Source organism: Sander vitreus, chromosome 3 (assembly GCF_031162955.1).
Source record: "Sander vitreus isolate 19-12246 chromosome 3, sanVit1, whole genome shotgun sequence".
Lineage (NCBI taxonomy): Eukaryota > Metazoa > Chordata > Actinopteri > Perciformes > Percidae > Sander > Sander vitreus.
In genome coordinates this window covers 28793077-28815233 of record NC_135857.1, presented here as the reverse complement: position 1 = coordinate 28815233, position 22157 = coordinate 28793077, and the positions used below count along the sequence as shown (strand labels likewise).

The 22157-nt window shown below is 39.2% G+C and overlaps 2 protein-coding genes across 4 annotated transcripts in view; one reads left to right on the top strand and one right to left on the bottom strand.

The window, feature by feature from the left end:
• Positions 1–319: 319 nt before the first annotated feature.
• LOC144515749 (porphobilinogen deaminase-like) lies at positions 320–11131 on the top strand. 2 transcript variants are annotated; one of them, XM_078246837.1, is made up of 14 exons: positions 320–500; positions 2546–2599; positions 3002–3074; positions 3799–3848; positions 4289–4344; positions 4805–4882; positions 5193–5270; positions 5364–5439; positions 5612–5725; positions 5820–5858; positions 5960–6079; positions 6167–6220; positions 7574–7660; positions 8511–11131. In XM_078246837.1, the coding sequence occupies exons 1-14, from the start codon at positions 477–479 to the stop codon at positions 8682–8684; spliced, it is 1077 nt and encodes a 358-aa protein (XP_078102963.1). In that variant the 5' UTR covers positions 320–476; the 3' UTR covers positions 8685–11131. The 2 variants fall into 2 exon arrangements, with proteins under 2 accessions (XP_078102963.1, XP_078102962.1); XM_078246836.1 differs by lacking the exon at positions 320–500 and adding an exon at positions 2259–2382.
• A 10616-nt stretch (positions 11132–21747) lies between these two features.
• Positions 21748–22157, bottom strand: part of ubash3bb (ubiquitin associated and SH3 domain containing Bb) — a 39116-nt gene continuing 38706 nt past the window's right edge. For both annotated transcript variants that reach the window (XM_078246831.1, XM_078246830.1), the window contains exon 14: positions 21748–22040. In XM_078246831.1, the coding sequence (XP_078102957.1) occupies positions 21903–22040 (138 nt within the window). In that variant the 3' untranslated portion in view covers positions 21748–21902. The remainder of the gene's footprint in view (positions 22041–22157) is intronic.

The window sequence follows — 22157 nt, the reverse complement described above, 5'->3', positions numbered from 1 at the left end:
CAAGTCCAAAGTTGATATACTGGTATTGTTTATTATGGTCACATCTGTAAGGAAAAAAATACAGCAGCTTTAAATTAAATTTTTAATTTTTAATTTTGAAGACAGTCTTCAGTAAATTGTTACATTTTCTCTTCGTATAGCCTAGAATAAAGGCTGTAGGCATACTTTATCACAGCTAATACAAAAAATAACCAATCCGCAACCCACACGTTATACCCGTAGGCTATTTCTTATTTTAACATGAGGCTCCTCTATGTTGCGTAATATCCGAAAGAGGAAACTGAAAGACGGAACAAGGAAACGACCTCTAGCCGGATCTTGGTTCCGCGTTCATTCATTAGATGAGCTATGGGAGCTGCATGAGAGGAGTTCCCTGGACTGTTTTCAAGGATTTCGTGTTTTTTTAAGCGTCTCTGTGTCAAGTAAAGCGCGCTGTTAACCCGTGCGACATCGGCAAAGTGAACCGGACCATCGACATGTCGGAGGAAGCAAGTTCTCCGGTAGGTTTTAATTAAATTAACCCAGTAGTTTGCACATGCTTGAAGCTCCTTTAGTGCCATATGTTTAGTTCTCGCTGTGGATGGAGAGCGCCATTTCCGTATGCCCCGTCATTTGGAGAGCGATGATTGGTTAATCCTTTTGTCTGTTTCAGTGCTCAGTTTTCTATTGGACGATTAATAAGAGATGATCTGTCTGTCAAACGTTGACAGATACTCGCTAGTAAAGCAAACGAACAGGTTTAAGGGTTGACGTTGGAATTATACCGTTTTAACCACGTAGTTATTAACCTGCTATATGTTTATAAACTACAATACTATATTGTATGCATCTTTTGTCAACACATTAAAAGCAGAAAAGTAAACTGTTCATCTGCTAAACTTTACTTTGACACTTCCAAACATATGGCAGTTAACTTTAGTATTTTAGCTACATTTATAGCCTAATTCCAGTTTTACGAAATGGGCAGCATTGCTTTTTGGTAGTAGTTTAAATACAATCCACAAAACAAAAAGGATTAGGATAGGATTTTTCTTATTAGACTAGGCTAAATCATGGATGTATAGGATTAAGTGCTGTTTGTTCTACTTCGTACATACCATATGGAAGAGTGTCAACTACTATCTATACCAAAATACTCCATTACAAGTAAAAGTTCTGCATTAAAAATATTACTTTAGTAAAAGTATATTCAGTATATTCATTATATTTTAAGAAAAATGTCCTTAAAGTATCAAAAGTACAAGTAACGTTACTCAATGTCAATATGTATGAATATATACTATTATATAGAAGACTATAGGATTATTAATACTCATGCATTGATATTTAAGCAGCATTTTATTCTTGTAGTTGATTTGAGGTGCAGCTTATTTTTACAGCTCACTAAAGTTTGACTACAGCTGTCAAACAAATGTACTGCAGTACAAAAAATTACATTTTACAATTTCTCAAATTGTGATGACATTTAATAAAACTATTACTCTTTATTATTATTATTATTATTATTATTATTATTATTATTAAACGTACTATTACTCTTATAATGTAAAGTACTATTATTAAATAAGTGTGTACTTGTATTAATGTCCATAGTAAAATGGTTTAATTGGAGTTAATTTCATTGAAAACAAGATGCCTTTATTAAAATCAGTTGTCACATATTGGTATTTTTCTCTGTGACATTTCATAAAGACTCTTTTCATTAGTGTTGTCACCAATCCCTGTACTTTTAAACCATCAGCCAACCACAAGCTTTCAGCCACTCTTACCAGGCATGGCCAATAAAATAAGTGCCCAATGACATTAAATGACACATTAAAAACTAGCTTAGTTTGTACACAGTTGCATATGTTATTTGATATGCAATGTGGTTTGTGTATATTTCCATCAAAGAAACAGAAGGGACAAATATGCTTTAAATGTTCATTTTTTACGTGTATTGTTATATCTTAGTCTATGACAGCTAACCAGTTTTTGGTGGCAGATCATTTAGAAATAAAGCGTTTAACAGGAGAAAAGTTTCTAGCCGCAGACTGCTCTGTATATATAAAAAAAAAACAAAAAAAAACTGTGACCACACCTCATACACAAGACCCTGCTCAAATGCCCCTCCCTGCCTTTTTATAACGGACTCAATGAATTGGCACACTTATCTTTTGGGACCAGAGATATCTTGGGGTGGAGGTCCTGAAGGAGGAGGGGGGGAAATGTCCGGTAAAAAAGACCACTGTTCAGTATCTAGAAGCTATATGACCTCAGCACTGCTCCTTACCAAGACACAGCAGGCAGTCCCAGCCACACAGCGGACACAATAGCCTCCACAGTGCACACGCTCATTGCAGACCGAGAATTATGGAGCAGGGACCTTACAAGTACATGAGGGTGAGGCGAGCAGAGAAAATGCTTGCGCACATTTCTGAGCTAGTTATAGATGTGGTTGTTAATGTGTAGGGCTGATTGAATGACATCAGTAAGAATGTTTTGAAGGTAGTTGGAGGAAAGTGAGTTTAAACTATTTAAGCTGATTTCTCTTTTGTCCTGGCAGGACGGCAGTGGCAAGGTGTGTCGGGTCATTCGGATTGGAACCCGCAAGAGCCAGGTACGGTACTACATTAATTAAATCATGGGTTTAATTTTGATTATGCTTGCTGCTTACTTTTTTAATATGTCACAGAATGTGACTTTTGCATCATTGCCATTTTACATTTTTGTCTTTGGATTCAGGTTTTGGCTCTAATGCTAAGCTATACAGAGCCGAGTCGGTTAAATGTGTATTATCTGATGCACGGCTCCTCCATGCTGGTTTAGATACAGCGGAGCAAGATGTCTGGAGCTCTTCTCGCAGAGATAACATAGCTCTGGCTTAACAATGTCTTTTTAAGATAACTGTCCCTCTTCCAGTTTGTCATACTGATTTGATGGTCACAGGCTCTGTGGATGGGGGATTGACATTTTTACAACTATAAGTACAATCCACCTAAAGTGTGTTCTTCTGTCCCAGTTGGCTCGCATCCAGACTGACAGCGTGGCGGCAAAGTTGAAAGAACTGAACCCTGACATCAACTTGGAAATAGGTGAGGATCATCCCAGGCTTCATTTTCTGCCAGAGAGTCCTCTAGAGGCATGGACGTCTATTCCATAATTGGCAATGTGCAAATTTGAGTTGAATTATTATAATATTTATATACGATGTATACATACAATACATTTATTAACGATTTATACATACAAGTTCTATTCCTCCATTATAAAGACACCTTTTTAAATCAGAAATTGCTGTACAATCAGCCCAAGGTCCGCTTTGACTTTGGCACAAAAGGTCCTGACGTCATTCACACAGGTATTTTAGTTTTTTTACCAAATACTTGTTAAAGGCCCTACAGACCCCTGGGCCACCCACGCAGATGATTTCACTTATTCTGCTGGATTCTGAGCACTCTGTTGGTGTGTACAAACTGTGCTTGATTGACATCTGTCTGACCCCCCTGTTAGTTTTGTTGCACCTGTTCGGTCGGACAGGTTACACCTTTGTTATTCTTATTGGTTCATAGAAATTGGTGCTTGCAGCCATTACTTCAACTATCTTATCTGGCTTCACACAGCCAATGCTTGTTTCTACTTCTAAAGTTTTGTATTGACCTCCAACGTGGCTGCTAGAGGGGGCATTCGATCACCTGAATACCCTAAAAAGTTGTGTTAGACCTGTGTCTTTTGAATGAAACCGGTCATGCATTAGTGTTTTTGCTAATTGTTCCTGATTGATCATATTATTGAATTTTTGTATCTTCTCTCTTTCAGTTGCCATGTCAACGATAGGAGACAAAATCCTTGACACAGCTTTATCTAAGGTGAGGCGTTTTTATGAATTGTCACAAATTAAAGGCTACGTTATAAACAGGCGTGTTCGCCTTCTTCCAACATCTACAAACGGCAGAAAATTCAAGTAGACAATTTATAATTATCATTCGTCATTCATCGTCGTTACTCAAATGAATCCAAGCAAACATGCATGGTAAGGACCTCAAGCTGTCACTGTTTAAATGTAACTACAGTACATTGCAGACTTGTGACACACTCTTTAGGTCCAGTTCATACTCACGACTCATTGTAGGATTAGTGTATGATTCAATGCTTGATGACATTCAATGTGTAAATGGTTGATGTATAAAGAGGTACAATATAATGCGGATCTGCTACTTGTAAATGTCATTTTTCCAATGTAACAGATAAATGTGAAGTTACAATGTAACAGAAAATCACAGTTTGTTTCTTCTTCTTTCGAACGCAGATTGGAGAGAAGAGTTTGTTTACCAAAGAGTTGGAGAATGCTCTGGAGAGGAATGAGTGAGTGTTACCGCTGTCATCTGTGGCTGACACCACACTGGCTTCACACCATTGTTTCACCAAAAGACACCGACCGTTAGGGCTTCTCTGACAGGGGTTCACTTGTGAAGACTTTTGCGTTGTAGCTGTCAGTTACAAATACTATGTGCCAGGACTCAACAAGTATCGATTTTTATGGCAGAAAAATCTCTTTGAAAAAAATGCACTTATCAGACCGTTTCAGGCCATTTCCTCTATCCACAACATACTCTAGGAAAGAAATCCAGAAGAGCATCCACTGAATGCTTCACTGAAAACCCATGCAGAGGGAAAGCCTTTGATTTCCTCAGCCTCAGATGTAGCAGGTGGCTCTGTTCTATAGCTGCCTTGACAATGTAAAACACACACACAGTACTGAATGGCTGTATTATACCATGAGATATAGGTGGAGCATATATGACTGTTCCTCTGTGTCCCACAGGGTTGATCTGGTTGTTCACTCGCTGAAAGACCTTCCCACCACTCTGCCTTCAGGATTCACCATCGGGGCTGTGCTGAAGTAGGTGCACTCACACAAGCAGTGTGCAGTATGTCTATATACATTTGCACTGTATCATGTTATGGTTTATAGGTATAGTGTCAAAGTCAGATATTACTCTTTGTTCATTCTGCAGATCCTTATAGTATGTGGAATCTCATTGTGGTTGTCATTTGACCGGCTGTAAATAAGAAAAAAAGTGTTGCACACTCTGGCTCCATATGCATATCTCTATTTATTCTGACGATGTTTCGGCACCTCAGGCCTTCTTCAAATCAACAATTTGAAGAGCTGTAACCACTCACTGTCCTTTGCACCCGGCTGCTTTTAGGAGAGAAAACCCCCATGATGCAGTTGTTTTACACCCAAAACATATTGGGAAAACTCTTGAGACTCTGCCAGAAAACAGGTACAGTTCTGGAGTATATTTAACTAGCTGTTTTTGTTTTTCACTCCTATGAAAAGTATGGATAACTTTTCTTCTTACTGTGCGTTTGTGTAGTGTGATTGGCACCAGTTCACTGCGCCGCGCCGCTCAGCTGAAGAAGAGATTCTCCCACCTGGAGTTCAAAGATATTGTATCCTTTTTAGGAAGCATTGTTGTCAGTCAGAACATAATGACAGCTGCAGATAAGCTGGGACATATTTAGATGTCACTGCATAACAAACAATCTGTTTAAGAAGCGTAAGGGTGCTAGCAAGCCATAATGGATGTTTGTCTGAAGCGTTTTCCTAAGCTGAGGTCTCTAGCGTGGGAACCTGAACACGCGTCTGAAGAAGCTGGATGAGAAGGCGGACTTTGCTGCCATCATACTGGCTGCTGCCGGCCTCAGGAGAATGGGTTGGGACAACCGGATCAGCCAGGTACAGTTGATCATCTGAAGTCTTCTCTGTGAAGTCTCTCTTAGTCATCATTTGTCATCTAACAGTCAAACTGTCTGATTCTTTCCACTGGTAGATCCTTGGGCCTGAAGACTGTATGTACGCTGTTGGACAGGTAAGAACAGTGAGATGGAAAATATGACTAATCCATAGAAGAGAAGGCTAAATAACAACTAATAATACCACACTATATCCATATGTGTTCTGTGTTATCAGGGGGCTCTTGCAGTGGAAGTTCGGGCCAGAGATGCAGACATCCTGGAGATGGTGTCTGTCCTCCATGACCCAGACACTGTGCTACGCTGCATAGCTGAGAGAGCTTTCCTCAGACACTTGGTACACACACACACACGCTCATTTTTTACATTGTATGAATATGGAAAGCCCCATGTATTCAATTTAACTTTCATTTGTCATTTGTAGGAGGGTGGGTGCAGTGTTCCGGTGGCTGTACACACCGAAGTGAAGGACTCCCAGGTAGGTAGAGGCAGAGACACACACACACACACACACACATACACACACTTTGCATGCATACATATGACCATTCACTAAGCCCCTGCTGCTACGCCTGTCGAGCTTTCTGCAATAAAACACGTCATCAGTGAGTGTTAGATAACACTCATATACATCACAATACTGCACTGTAGTGCAACTTGCACAAACATAGGTTTTACTTACATCTTTATAAATACTATTTAAGTAGTTTTACATTGTTATTCTCAACTTGTAAATACGTTTGTACATTCTCCACTTTGTATTTTTTATGTTCAGTTTTTTAATAGTTGTTCTTGTATTCTATCCTATTTATTATTTCATGTATATTCTATATGTGTGCTGTGTGTCTGATATTTTGCTGCTGTATCTATCTATCTATCTATCTATCTATCTATCTATCTGACAGCACATAATAATGGTGGCAGATTTATCACCAACAATTCTTTGTCATTTATGAAAAAATGGATCCTTGATTTCAGACAGAAGTAGACAAATGCTGTCTTGTCGTTTCTAGCCAGCATCAGTCGATACTGTCACTGGCGGATTTTGATCAGCTATAGCTAGGTAGCTAATTAAACGTTCACTCCATTAGCTGGTTTAAATTGCTTTCCAGCTCACTCGTTGTAGACGAGAACCCTGTAAATGTTCCTTAAATGTGTACTTGTTGGCTAAATACATAATATCATGCTAAAGGACTCAGGCTAAAGCTAACTGGTCCCAGGTACAAAGTCAGCGTCCTCATCAGGTGATGATCCGTGTAATAGACATGGAAATAAAGAAACAATGAACCATTAACTTGTATCTTGTATGCATATCTCTATTTATTCTGACGATGTTTCGGCCCTCAGGCCTTCTTCAAATCAACACTTTGACGAGCTGTAACCACTCACCGTCCTTTGCACCTGGCTGCTTTTAGGAGAGAAAACCCCCATGATGCAGTTGTATAAGTTGCTGGAGTGTAAACTTCCCCAAACCCAATAGACCTTTTTCACGGCAGACATGTTGACATGTCATAGTAGGAAAAGCACAGGTGTATTCAAAGCCATTAATGATGGCTGCATTCCACTTAGGAGAGGTCCTGGTGTTGTGCATGCTCACTCACTGAAATAGCATACACTTGATGGAATTGAGCCATCTTTAAAGTTATCAATTTCAGCTGTGGTCCATAGGATAGAGCTATGTACAGTGTACACTCTGATATAGTAGAATCCAGGACCAGCTCCCACACAGTGGGGAAATACAACACATTCCTAACTTAACATGTAACACGACAAAATAATGTTGTCAGCTGATGTTGAAGGTTGAAGTTGAAACTATTTGATGTGATTCCAGCTCTACCTGACGGGGGCGGTGTACAGCTTGGACGGATCAGACAGCCTGAAGGAAACCATGCAGACTAGCATTGCTGCTGATGACAAGGTAACTGCTGAGTGTATACCGCATGGTCACATTGATGACCATTGTCTGGATTTAAAAAAAACAAAAAAAACCCCACTTTGTCAGACTTCAAAAAGAGACTGGATGGAACATGTAATAAGTATGAAGTTGTGTGTTTTTATATTTGTGTCAGCCATCATATAACCTAGTTTATATCCTTTGCGTTCCACTCCCGGGATTGCTCCGGTGCTGCAGGAAATTCCGCCGGATGCATGTATTTTCCGTTTCCTTCCGCTTTCTTTGTGTTGGAATTTGAAATTCGGTGGATTTATGACTATATGACTATTTTGTATATGACTATTATTGACAGCTCCTCAGATCTGTGCATGGTAAATTGCGACAGCTAGCTAGACTACCTGTCCAATCTGAGTTTTCTCTCGCACGACTATTTTGCAGCGGCTCTGTGCGGAGTTTAGCACCGCCTATGACGATTCTGATTGGTTTAAAGAAATGCCATTAAACCAGAGTACTTTTTCCAAACTAACAAAATGTAAAAAATGTTCGGTAGGTGTTTCTAATTATATACATTTTATGTATATTTATCTTGCTATGAATATGTAATATAAAATATATGAAATACATATACAAAATATCTAATAAATATAGGAAATATTTAAAGTTGAATGAGGGGTGGGAATAAAAGCTTTGTCTTGGTCTCGCTCCATTTCGGACAGGTTGAACATATTGTTTGTAACACTTTATAGATATTGTTGTCCTTTTGGTGTGTTGCTAAACACTTGGTGTTTTTATATTTTATTGTTATGTTTAGTTCGAAATAAAAAGAAAAAGAAAAAAAGAAACTTTATATTGATAATGTGTGTTTGTGTGACAGAGCATAGAGCAGGTGGACGAGCAGTTCCAGCGGGTGGGAGTCACAGCCAGCAAGATTTCTGGTGAAGCCCAGGATGGGGCTGAGCGACTGGGGATCGACCTGGCCAAGTTACTGCTGAGCAAAGGAGCCAAGGAGATCCTGACAGTGGCCAGGCAGCTCAACGACGCCAGATAATCCTCTTCCGGCTCAGGGGCAGGGCTCCGGAGGTGACCAGGTCCTCAGGTGCAGTCAGTCACAGCCTTGTGTCAAGTAAAAACTAGAATTCCTTTTACGTTACACATTTGAAGTTGCGTGAGAAAAAATAAATAAAAGGTGACTTACTGTGGCACCAGGTTATCTCAGTAAATGGCAGATAACATTTTTGAGGATTTTAAACACTACTCGGACCAAAGCTCAGTGTGGTAGAAAGAGTTTACTGGGATTATCAGTGAAAAGCACAAAATGGCCTTTAAATATTGTCGTCAGCTTTTACAGTACCATCACTGGCTGATATCGTCATGGTGAAACCACTTCTTTTTTTTTTTTAAAAACATGTCAGTATAGTAGCGCTATCAGTAAATGGGATGCCACTAAAAATTCAGCATTCTCAAAAAATGTCCCTCACAACCAAGGATGTTTCATCAGCCTCTATTATTGTTCCCCACAAGCAGGTAAACAGAGGAGTTAACCCAGAGTTCTTCTCTCAGCTCTTAGCTGCATTGTCATTTGGAAAAGCTGACTTTTGATGGAACCAAAGATGAGTTTGAGAGCACGTGTTCACATTTTGTGGTTCAGAGCAGCCAACACTACAGTGAAATAGGCCTCGTTGAGGTGTGAAGAGTTATGAAATGCCAATCATAATCTCTGTGGCCACGAGTCGACAGTGACTTTCTTTCTTGAGCTTCTTCCTGACCACAAGTACTTGATCAGACCTCTTCCATGGAAATAATAAAGTGTACTGTACAGTAGGTCTCAGATTGAGTGGTGTTTTATCATAATGGCCTCCTGAAAAATAATTTCACTTCTTCATTCAGCTCATGTTGAATGGAACATTTTCAACTGAGGAGGTTCACTGCTTTTAAGAGTATGTTACAGAGAGAGAATATATTTATTATACATGATGAGAAGCTGGATACTTTTTTTTTTTGTTTACCCCACCTGTGGCCCAGCTAGTGGGGTACAGCTGCTTTGTACTGACCCTAATATGAGATTACTTGTTTAACACTGGAGCAGTCCCGGCATCTGTTTTTAGTTTTCAGCTCAGATATTCTTTTTTATAGCAACAGTTTGTCCTGTTCATGCTTTGCTGATATTGCATCCGTAATGCGATATCACTACAGAATGGCTTGCAGCATCACATTTAGCATCAACTGTGAGCTTGTGATTTTTAAATATGATGTCCAGTTGTGGATATACAATAGTATAATCGATTGACTGCTTAAAATGTAAAAAAGAGAGCACAGCAGCGAACTTACTCATTGGCCTTCGTGTACTGGCTATAGGTTGAATTACTCTTTTGCTAGAGATGCAAACAAATGTTATTTAACTTAACTGAAAAAAATTACAGATTATTTCTATAAACCATCACCAACAGTGTTTTACAGCTGTATTGCTACACTCATTACACTGACTGACTGGCCATTACGGTCTCATTCATTCAGATAGTATGTTTTGGTGTAGTTCTACTAAAGCACTGTTTCATTCACCAAACAAAACAAAAATGACTTATTGCATAATTCTAGCTTCTGCATCTCAGAATTATAACATAGTTTTCTTGTAATTACGAGATGAAGATCTTGTCATCATGGGAAACTATTCTCATAATTATGACTTAGTATCATAATGACAACATCCATATCTCCTAATTATGACATCGGTATCTCGTAATTATGAGATATGGACCTCATACTTACGATACATTTTTCTTGTAATTATTAGACCGTTTCTCATAATTTTCCTTATGTCCTAATTATGAGACTAAGTCATTATTACGAGAATAGATACTTTTGTGAATGCAATGCACGTCTGTATGGTTCATCCAGTTATTCAAAATGTTTGTTTTTATGAAATTAACAAAGAAATGAATGAACATTTGTTTTTGCTGTGCTGTTGTAATATAAAATGATGTACTCCACACATCAAAAACTGAAGTGCCATCAAAAGCAACAGATTTTCAAAAGCAACAGATTTCCAAACTTGTTCACCTTAATGACTCGCCTTAGTTTCTATCAAAGTGCCATCTCAGTAAATGTATCATTTCTGCATATATTTATCATATTGTTTTTTTTTTTCTTCCTTCATTCTGCTTCAGTTTACCAACTGTACAGTTAACGTAATGCCATATTGTACTTCTTTTTTATTTTATAGCTCTCTATTGAATATTATACTTAATTTAAACCTCCTGAGACAATGTGAGGCACTGTTGGCCATATTTGTTTTTCAGCTTTAATTTCTGTATGAATTAACGTAGAATGTTTCAGTATTTAGAATTATTTACAGTACTTCACAATACTCATTGTTAGATGAATCTGTTAATGACAAAATATTCACAAGTTTTTGTTTTGCCAGCCATGTGAACATCGTGTCAAATGAAACCGCTGATGTCAAGAAACAAATGTCAATAAAGCTGTGTTATATCTGTCCATGTTTTTGGTCTTATGTATTGTTATTAATCATATATCAGCATAAAGCTCAGACACATGTTGCAGTTGATTAACACCATAAAATATCAGTTCATACCTACAACAAACTAACGACTAAAAGAATCAACAGGCAATTAAGAAAGTTGTTAAAATTAATTCGGGGGGGACATGAATGTCTGAATCAAATTGCAAAGCATTCGATAGTTGTCGAGACATTTCAACCACAAATGTCAACCTGCTGGTGGCGCTACGTGTCACCAAAGTTATAAGGATACAATGCCTAGGAACCAATGACATGAATTGATGGTGATTGGACAGTTGTGACATGGTCAAGAGGAACCTAAATTATTGTATTAATGCAACAGATGATTTTATTGTTCAGCCAAATACCTCATTATGAAATAATTCAAGAGCTGGCCAGTTACTAAATTGATCTATAAAGATGGTACAAAGCCTACTTTATGAGCATAGTTGTTGGTCTAACTGCAAACCCTCAGCAGGTTGTCCGCATCATGTCCCCTTATCCAGTAAAACTGCAGCCTTCCATACTGGGTCGTCCCAAATGGATTCAAAGTGAAGAAGCTCTGTTGGGAGGCCATTGGGATCACACGGTGGAGGTGAAAGGATGCTGGTTCTAGAGTGTCTTTCATCTGGATCTCTTGCACCACTCTCTGATGTCCTGTTGCCTGGATGGTTGCCGCAAGTTGTCTGGCATTGGAAGACTTGGCTGGATGCTCTCTAGCGGCCAACTGTGCTACCCATGGAGAACAGAAGTCTTGGAGAGTGTGTATAGCCTTAGAATCAGCAGGAGGACAGAAGCCTTTGCGAGCCTGTGTAGCCTCAAAATCAGCAGGAGAACAGACGCCTTTGCGAGCTTGCGTAGTCTTAGAAGTATCTGGGTGCTCAGCAATGGTGGAGCGTTTTCCAAGGCGTGACGAGTTCTTGGTGCCAACTTTCAATTTTTTATAGAGCTCCAAGACTTTTTGATCAAGGGTTACCTGTAGTTGGTCTCTGATGATGTTATATTTAGTCGAAGACAGGAGGAACCCTTTATCTCTCTTTATCTCTCGCTTTATTGGCGAGCATTTAGAAGGCCCAAGGTCTAGTTGGGGTCGGGGATCCTCTGGGGTTGAAGGAGGAGCCTTCAGGGGATAAGGAGTCATGTGTCCGGGCTCTATAGGTGGTATGTACGAGGTTCTGGGTTCTAGGAGTATGGAAAGGTACATGTAATGCAAAGAATGTGAAATTTCAAGAGTGGCGATTTAAATACTGTAAGAACAATGGGCCTCAGGCAAGAACATTTTCGTATTCTTGTCCTAAACATCTCATCACCTCCTCTTTCTGCGATGTTTGCTTGTACAAGTGTCATCAAGTTGGATTCTGCAAAATCACTTAATTAAATCATGTCATGGGAATGAATATGTGATGCTGTGCTTTGCTTTGACCCAAGTGCTAGCATTGCACAAAATACGGCGGTAGCCGTTTGGGATGTCATTAGTTTTGTAACTATTTGGTCATAAATCAAAGTACAGTACTGGAGAAATTAAGAATTTGGCCTGATGATGGTGCTACTGTAAATATTGATTTCCCTGTGTGATACACGAAAATACATCTCATTTTACAGTAGGTCAGTGATGTTACATTGTCCGGTCACACTGATAATTTTACATTAGATCTTTTTATATTGTTTTATTTTAGTTCATTTTGGTTACACATTTAAACTACAAATTCATTCAGATTAAGATTTTATTATTCTCAAGCGAAACAATGACTCATACAGCAGGTCTGGACCACTCATGAATTTTGTTCGCACCGGAACTGTTGAATAAGTTCTCTTAAAACACTTGGATTTCCCACTTAAGAAAACTGTTGTCTGTACTTGCATGAGGCTCAATGTCTTCATGCATTGAATGAATATATACAGTATGTAGTCTTGATGAAAGTTACCTCGCTTTGGGATGACAGCATCTACAGACACCACAGGACTTTCCAATGGAGGCTCCGGCCACTCTATAGAAATTGTAACATTTTTCCAAAATGAAAAATATAAATGTCTCAATGTTCAATGTCTTCATGCATTGAATGAATATATACAGTATGTAGTCTTGATGAAAGTTACCTTGCTTTGGGATGACAACATCTACAGACACCACAGGACTTTCCAATGGAGGCTCCGGCCACTCTATAGAAATTGTAACATTTTTCCAAAATGAAAACTATAAATGTTCACTACTTCAGGCAAAAAAATAACCATCTCAAATGCCACATCAACATTTGCTAGTACCTTTAGGAATTAAACTGGATGTTCTTTGTTTATCGGACACAGAGTATCTCTCTGTGCCCGACTGGATGGGAGGTGTGATTGTTTCATGAAGCTTTGTGTGTTCCGTTTGCTCTCTGAGTTGTTTAGGTCCATTTTCAGGACAGATGGTTGGTCTAGAAAAAAACATACACATTTTACATACTTTCACAGTTGTTATGGGGACTTATATAACTTGCATAAGAAGTTCTGAATAATTGGAAACCATCATTCAGTTTTAACACTTACAGGAAGTTCACAGTCTTTCTTGGATTAAATGTTGAGCTGACTTCTTGCCTTTGAGGCTCCACATTCATTTGTCCGTCTTCAAATGTTTTCAGCTGGTTCTGCAGAGTAGTGTTAGTGTTTATCTGCGTCAGAAGGACATATCTTTCCATCTTGCGTTCTTCCTTCTCTTTCTTCTCATCCGCCCTTTCCTTTTCCTGCACCTTTGTCTTTTCCTTCTTGGCTTTCTCATTTTTCCCATCTTCCTTTTTGTCCGTTCTCCATTTCACATCATCTGTCTTTTCTTCCTCTTCCTCCTCATCTTGTGTGAACCAGAAAACTCTTGTGCTCACATGTTCCTCATCATTTGCTGTGCATTTATTTACCTGATGAGAACTATAAAAGATGTCATCCCAACAGTACACCTTGTTAAGATCCTTTCCCTTCTTCCTCCAGTTTCGGATGACAGAGTTGGGGATGTAGCCATCTGGAGCTATGGGCCATTTCAGAGGCTCCATGTTCACATCAATAGTTTGAGACATACTGTGATATTTGGCCCTCTTCATAGGCTCCAGACTCTGTACTCAACATCTAGCTGTAACTGCATAACAGTTAGATGTCATTGTCAAAGAGAAAATAAGATAAAGATATTTTGGAAAATACATTTGCTGTCTTGCTGAGTTTTAGCTAGATGAAAATACCACTCTCATGTTAGCTTAGCTCAGCATGAAAACTGGAAACAGCTAGCCTAGCTATGTCTGAAGGTAACAGAATCTGCCAGCACCTTTCAAACACACGTTTTACCGTAACACATCACATCTCATTTAACCTGTAAAACAACCCTTGCAATGCCTTGGCTAGGCACAATTTTGTTACATTTAGACAGAGCCAGGCAAGTTGTTTCCAGTCTTGGTATTAGGGCTAAGCTAAGCTAACTGGCTCCAACTTCATATTTTATCAAACAAACATGAGAATGGCATTGATCCTCTCCTCTAACCATCGAAAAGAAAGCAAATAAGCATTTAATTGCCATTATTATATCAGACAAATACATTCTTTGTAACTCACCAGGATTACCTCCCTTTTTTTAGCAAGTTCTTCCTGCTCCTCAGGAGAGGAGGCCTCCCTCAGTTCTGCTGTGATCCATTTATATTTTAAATTTAAACAATTCAATTGGAATTTTAACAACACATTTACAAAATGGAACTCACAACAGGTTACCATTCCAAAGATAGTAACTAGGGTTTGTGGGCTTGAGGTAGTACACAAATAATTGATCTAGTAAAAGGAAATAAGTACAGCAAAACAAAACAAAAATTACAAATGACATTCAGTACATAAGACTCTTGTTTTCACAGCTTTGGAGTTTAGGTAAGACTTGATGAGAGTAAAGTCACTGTTAGGTTGAGTGCATATGGGATTTTGCTAATGAAGAAATACCATTGACAAACATTGTCATTTCATTGGTATATTTACTGTTTTTATAAAGTAATCAAGTTCACATCAAAATGTTTGACTGAAGGTACAGTCCTAAAATAAGTGAGTTCTAGTTTCATCTTTTTTTGCGACTGAAGGAGCAATGAGTGTCCACAGATAAGTTGCATTTGACAAAGATTGTAGGCCTTCACATTTGGAACGTTAAGACCAGAAGCAGCTACAAGATTACGTCATTAAAAGCCTGACTGCATTATGCATTTGAGCTTTACCTTGTAGAGAGAGTTTAATCTGCTAGCTGGCTCAGATAAATGATATCTCCAGCAATGAAAATACCCAGATTTGTTCAATAAAAATGTGTTAATAGCATCCTTAATTCCTACAATAATGATCACATTGTTGTCTATGGTTTTTGTATTCCATTTTTGCCTTTTTCAAGTTTTGTTGGCCAACCTTCACCTTTTTGTGAATCCTGCCTACCATCTTGGCACCCTTTTCCATCCAGGCTTCACAACACTGATTTCATAGAAGGTGTGTGATTTTAGCAGAGAGCGAAAAAGGTTTCCAGACTTGTACATGTTTGTGTGAGCTGTAGAAGCAGTGCTGGGCTCAAAACCATTCCTCTGGATGACAATAACCTTCTGGTATTATCCAGTATTAGAAATACAAAAAGGAGGTCGACCTTTATTGGATTTGTACTCCTTTACAGTATTTGCAGCGTAGGGTGCACCTGTTGTTTTATAATGTTATTGCTATGGAGAAAAAAAAAAAAAAAAAGCTTTTATTTTATGTTCAATCAGAACAAAACCAAATGAACACTATCACACAAATCATAGAATGGCACGTCATGTCAATGGCATTCAAAATATGAAAATATAAGCGCTTTTTAAAAGGGACAACTGTTCTCTTTAACTCAATGCTTCACATCACAACAGAAGATACATTCAGAACAGAAATAGCATACATGAAGCCTACAGACACACTTCATCTTAAATTACAAATCAACAAATATAGATATCAAAAGAAGTAACTTTAAGTCAATTGCTGTACATGTTTGGTGATATATTCAGACAATAAATAAAGACAACAGGAACAACATGGCTTCTTCCTCTTTCACATGCTCTCTTCTGGTTTGTAACTCTTTAATACAATAAATGCTGCTCCAGTTTGTTGTGATGAAAATGACATTTAATTCAAGAGAAAACCTTTTCATATTTCTGTAACACCTGCATTATTGCATCCCTGTCAGCAAAGCAAAGTTGCAATATAGCCATTTAAATGAATTTAATGATATAACTGGTAATGGTCTGCAGATCAAATAAACAGGAAGATGTTAAGATGGTTGTTTTGAGCTCTCTGGTTTTTTTCCACAAGATTGAGTAGATTGACTACACAGATGTAAGCATCAAATCAAATGTCCCTGAATTCATGTGTTTTTCCCTGAATGAAGTTAAAGATGAGGATTCAAAAGGCTTTTTTTCCCAGTGAAGATTTCCAAAATGGCCAGATTTAAATAATGTTTCCGTAAGGAGAGCAGGACCAACTCAAGTTGTGCTGCAGTCATGAGAGTTATGTCATGCTCAAATAGCTACAACCTCTCCTTTTTGATATTTAGCAAAGGGTAGTGTGAAGTGCTCAGAATGCTCTTTACATTTATAGTTTGACATTTGTCTTCTTTGAAATATGCATATATTAGTTGAGAGTTTAATGAGAAGATTGATATCAATCTCATGTTTTTGTATTAAGGTTCCCTGTGGAGTTTCCTTGTAAACAAACAAAAGTTATATTTATATTTTGTGTTACTATCCAAAATGCATTGTGTGTATAGTTAACGTCTAACAAATGTGTTGAACGCATTTCCTTACACATTGTTGACTTACAATTTAACAACCATAATGTATAAATGCAGTTTCAAAGCCCTCTTCTCACTACTGAGAATACATATCAGGTGGCGAGATACTGAATAAAAGTCAGTGGTGCACGCAGGATTCTCCAAGATGTCATGGTGATCTTTTGGCATGAGCCATACCTAATTATGACAAACTGTATTTATTCTTTCATTGTGAAGCTACAAAAAGGCGGGCAATGAAATGGGACACAACTTGTTTTTCACAATTTATCTTTCATTTTTTTGTTTCTTTTATGATATCTAAATAAGTGAGCGATGTGCATCAAGTATCAGCCTGAGCGAACAGTTTACAACTGACGTGGCTTACAGCTTCTTCTTTTTCTTCTTTTTCATCTGCAGCTACGAGTGGGCAGGCGGTACATCAGGGGACATCACTTTAATTCCAACAGGCACTCACAACGACACAGTCATTCAATCAACGGTTTTCAAAGCTGCATATATGTACTGTATGTCTTAAATGCAGTCAACACCTGAGATACCGAGCATATATTCTTGCATGCTGTTAATATTTTTGCTTGTAACATCAGAAAGAAAGGTTTATAAATAAATAAAAAATGCAACTGGAAGACTATTTTTCAAAATATGATTATATACAGCTACTCTGAAACCTTGAACAACATTTAACAAACGCACACTAAAAATGTGCTTGACCAGAATCAAGAGGCTACTGTATGATTGTCATTAGTGCAGGTTGTGCTGTTATAGTTTTTTTTTTTTACATACACTACATGAATAGCAGAAGACACTGCTGTACTGGATGTGCTACCAACATAGAGACAACATGTGGGTAGCATCAGGAAAAGTCCCTGATGAAGCCAGCACTGATATGTTTTCCCTTAGCCACTGTAGTAGGGCAAGCAGGGCAAATGTAAGGTGAAATGCTGCTGGGGTCTGTGTAGGAGAGCAGTGCTGTTATGAAATAAAACTCTCTTTACAAATTCTCAACAGTCTCATTCAATTTTGTGAACTAAGCACAAACTCAAATGCAAATCAGATGTAGTGGACACATATGCAAACTATTAGTTATGATTGTCCTAAAAGTCAACCTGCAACTGCCAGTTTTTAACGCAACTAAAGGTCTATGGCCACTCTAGCAACCCATTAAGACTGTAATGTGCATTACACACCAGAAAACACAAATGCTGAGACAACTTTGTTAGTGTGCTGCAGGAATGAGTCCTAAAACCTTGAAATGAGTTAGCATTGTTGCACTTCCGGTTCCCTTGTCTCAAAGTCAATAGGTTTTTAGAATGTTTTTTTGGGTTAGATGCCTGAAATAAGGTCTGTGGTTATGAGAATTGTTCTACAACATAAAACACGTCGGTAAATACCCCACTCAAAAGCGGTTGCTAACAATTGGTTAAATAAGACTACAGAGGTTGTTCAACGTCATGACACCGTACGCAAAATACGCAAAATCAGTTTGAAGCTTGTGGTGGTGACGTTGCAGTCATGCAAACCAGGGTGATGCTTAGGCCTACTTGCTAGTTGGCTTACAAAAATGTGTCAACCCTACAGTACTCTATTAGATTCTTCATATAACTGGGGCTAATAAAACTGCCATGATCTTACCCAAATCAAAAATGGTTGACAGTATCCTCTGTAAAAAGGACATGCTAACACAGCAGCATGTTATCAGGCTTAGATGTTGAATGCTAAGATTTAGCATGTGATATATATTGGAACTAAGCTTAGAGTACAGCTGAGTCATAATGTTTGCATACAACCATGTTTGCATGGTTCATGCTAATAACTCATGCTAACCCTAATACAAACACTTGTGTTAAAATGTTTACTTTGAACCGGTAATGCTCGTTTTAGCAATGTAGACGTTTTATTCTAACTTTAGCATGTTAAAATGTGTATTTGTATGTTGCAATGTTAACATATTAAAACAATGACATGCTGAGTGTGGTCAGACACAGCTTATGTTTAACATTAGCTAGCTACATTTAGGCAAGTAAACCAATTAGAGTTTAGAGTTATACAGTTCATATTTAGGGAACAAAAACTTTTTGGCAGACATTAGCTGACATTTTTCAGTGAAAATTAACTTAACTGACGAGTTAAATATAAAACCTGAGTCCTCCTAGCTGAAAATACAGATAGCTAAAATCTCGACTTCCGCGCGTTTGCTTTTCATGGCATTACTTCAGTGTCACTCTTCTACCAATAGTCCTGCCCCAGCAACCCTGAAACACATCCTGGTGGGTTGCAAGACCAGCCTTACTCAAGGCAGATACACCTGGCGCCATAACCAAGTGCTGAAGTGCCTGGCTGCTACACTGGAGAGTAAGAGGGTAACCGTCAACGCCATGCCCCTAGAAGCCCTGACTACCTTCCGGCAACCAACATCCTTCATCCGGGAAGGGGAGAAACGGTCGACCAACCGATCGCCTCCAGACTCATGCCCACTGAACGCAGCCCGGGACTGGGAAATGCAGGTAGACTTAAGTCAGAGGCTCACCTTCCCCCCCGAAATTGCAGCGACCAACCTGCGCCCAGACCTGGTCCTTTGGTCCAAATCCTGTCGACGTGTCTATATAGTGGAACTGACAGTCCCTTGGGAGGAAGCCATCGATGAGGCATTTGAAAGGAAAAGGTTGCGATATGCAAACTTTGCCGAAGCAGAAGACCAGGGGCTGGTAGTGGGCTGCAGGGGCTTTCTAGCTAGTTCCACCACAAGGCTACTAAAGGAGGTTGGACAGGCTCAGCGGAAGACCATCAAAGATCTTGCAACTGCTGCTGAAAGAAGCAGTCACTGGGTGTGGCTGAAGCGGAAGGAGACTGTGCTGCCAAGTGACCTCATGGAGCCTCCAGTGCGACACACACCCAGGTCTGATCAGCCTGCGGTGGGCCAGCCTCGGGTGAGGGTGTATTGTGATAAAAGGCCGAAACACCCAATGAGGCCGGGGTGCACAACTGATGATGTGTCGTATTGGAGGCACCAGGCGGTCATCCCCCAATCCAACCCCACCCAAGAAGACATCTCCAACAACAGCGCTTGTGCTGAATTATCAAGGGTTTCTAACATCTAGTCAGAGTAAACATACTGCTTTCTTAATGTTATACATGCCTGTTGGTAAGAAATTATTTTTCCTACTAGTCACACAAAAAGCACACTGTTATATGTTATAAAATGTGCTAATTTCACAAAATGTTCTGAGACTGAGATGAAAATGTCTACACATAATCCAGCTGGATTTCAGTCAGTGAAAGCTCTCCCACACAGTGCAGCTAACATCCATAGTGCCCAAACTAACGTCTCCCTCAATCAACATAGCAATGCAAAGACATTTGAGATTGGACAATTATTGTTGAAACCAGCCATAGAGTCAGTCAGTTCACCAACCATTCACCGGCTGGGACTGGGCTCCTCATGTTCAGGCAGGAAGCTTCTTCAGACCGTCACTGCTAAGCCACTAGCTGTGTAAAGAGGCTGAAAAGAGAAAGGTTCCAGTATTTTGGGGGCACTGGTCTGAAACGTGTTACAGCAGTCAATGGGAGAGAGCACAGTATGAACAGGTTGGACGGAGATCAGATCAGATGTCATTCTTGCAGAAGTGTCTCCCGCCAGTCAAAGGAGTGGTTTGGCCCATGTGTGAGGGGGAGGATGGGAGGGTCCACTAACTGCCAAACCCCTGTGTCTCCCTGCTCCTCACACGAACAGAAGCCCAGGTAGGGGATCTAAGGACCAAGCAGAGGAATTAATCAGTCCCTCCAGAAAAATGCGATTATGCGATCGCATAATTCAATGCATAATCAGCCAAAGTCCGCATATTTATGCAGGGGGCGCATTTTACAGTTACAGTAATAATGATTTACAGTAATAATGGTACATCATCATATGGAATCCAATCAAAAAATGTTGTATGGTAATATATTAAGGCTTCATCATCATAGTGTTGTTTAAGGACAGTGATTGTTCAAAATCTGTTAAAAAACTTATTAAGTACTAAGTCTTTCAATTCCATGCTACTTTATATTTCTACTTTACTACATTTTAGAGGGAACTACTCCACCACTTTTATCTGGCCCCTATAGTTACTTTGCTGTTTAATATTTTACATTCTTTACAAAACTTCTAAAACATGATTAAAAAAAATAAAACCTCCCTCTTATCAAGTCATTTTAGTCCTATAGTCCGTTTTATTATCTTATGAAATTGGAGAAATATCTGCCAGTGTAGAAGGACTATTTCAATCTGTTTTCAATGCAAATCAACTTTTTCAGAATACTAGTGTCCCTTATTCTTTTCTGTTTCAGGATACATAGGATGTATAACTTCTTTAGAGGGAGTTTAGTCTGGTAGGAATCCACAAACACCACAAATATGACTGTATGTCACTAGTTGTGAGCATGCGAGAACAAGCATGGGACAAGGGATCAGTTGCCTCCTTGTTTATCAAGTCAGGTCAGAGTGGTCGAACTCAACAAGCTGGAGTTTGAAACTAATTGTAATATGTGCTTTCAGTCACAGAAGAAGACATGTCGTAAATAGAGCAGATTTTTAGTGGTATAAACCATGGCTTGTAATATAACTTTTATGGTGTCGCACGTGTACGCATTCATCCGTTCAGATTGGTTATTTATTTCCTACAATGTGGGAATGCAACATTATCTTTTGTGTCCTTTAGCTGACAAATAAAATTACATTCTTGAGTATCCAAACATGCTTCTGATGTCTTTTGGTGCTAAAGATTTACTAAAAGCACCTTCCATTTGGAGATTCAGTCTACTGCTCAGGAAGCTTCTTCAGACCGTCACTGCTAAGCCACTAGCTGTGTAAAGAGGCTGAAAAGAGAAAGGTTCCAGTATTTTGGGGGCACTGGTCTGAAACGTGTTACAGCAGTCAATGGGAGAGAGCACAGTATGAACAGGTTGGACGGAGATCAGATCAGATGTCATTCTTGCAGAAGTGTCTCCCGCCAGTCAAAGGAGTGGTTTGGCCCATGTGTGAGGGGGAGGATGGGAGGGTCCACTAACTGCCAAACCCCTGTGTCTCCCTGCTCCTCACACGAACAGAAGCCCAGGTAGGGGATCTAAGGACCAAGCAGAGGAATTAATCAGTCCCTCCAGAAAAATGCGATTATGCGATCGCATAATTCAATGCATAATCAGCCAAAGTCCGCATATTTATGCAGGGGGCGCATTTTACA

What these genes read in the sequence shown, in the direction of transcription:
- LOC144515749 (XM_078246836.1), top strand. Translation starts at nt 2,353, where the DNA reads ATGGAGCAGGGACCTTACAAGTACATGAGG. An exon ending in TTGACACAGCTTTATCTAAG is followed by an intron (nt 3,849 to 4,288) that starts GTGAGGCGTTTT and finishes TTTCGAACGCAG; the next exon opens with ATTGGAGAGAAGAGTTTGTT. An exon ending in GCATTGCTGCTGATGACAAG is followed by an intron (nt 7,661 to 8,510) that starts GTAACTGCTGAG and finishes TTTGTGTGACAG; the next exon opens with AGCATAGAGCAGGTGGACGA.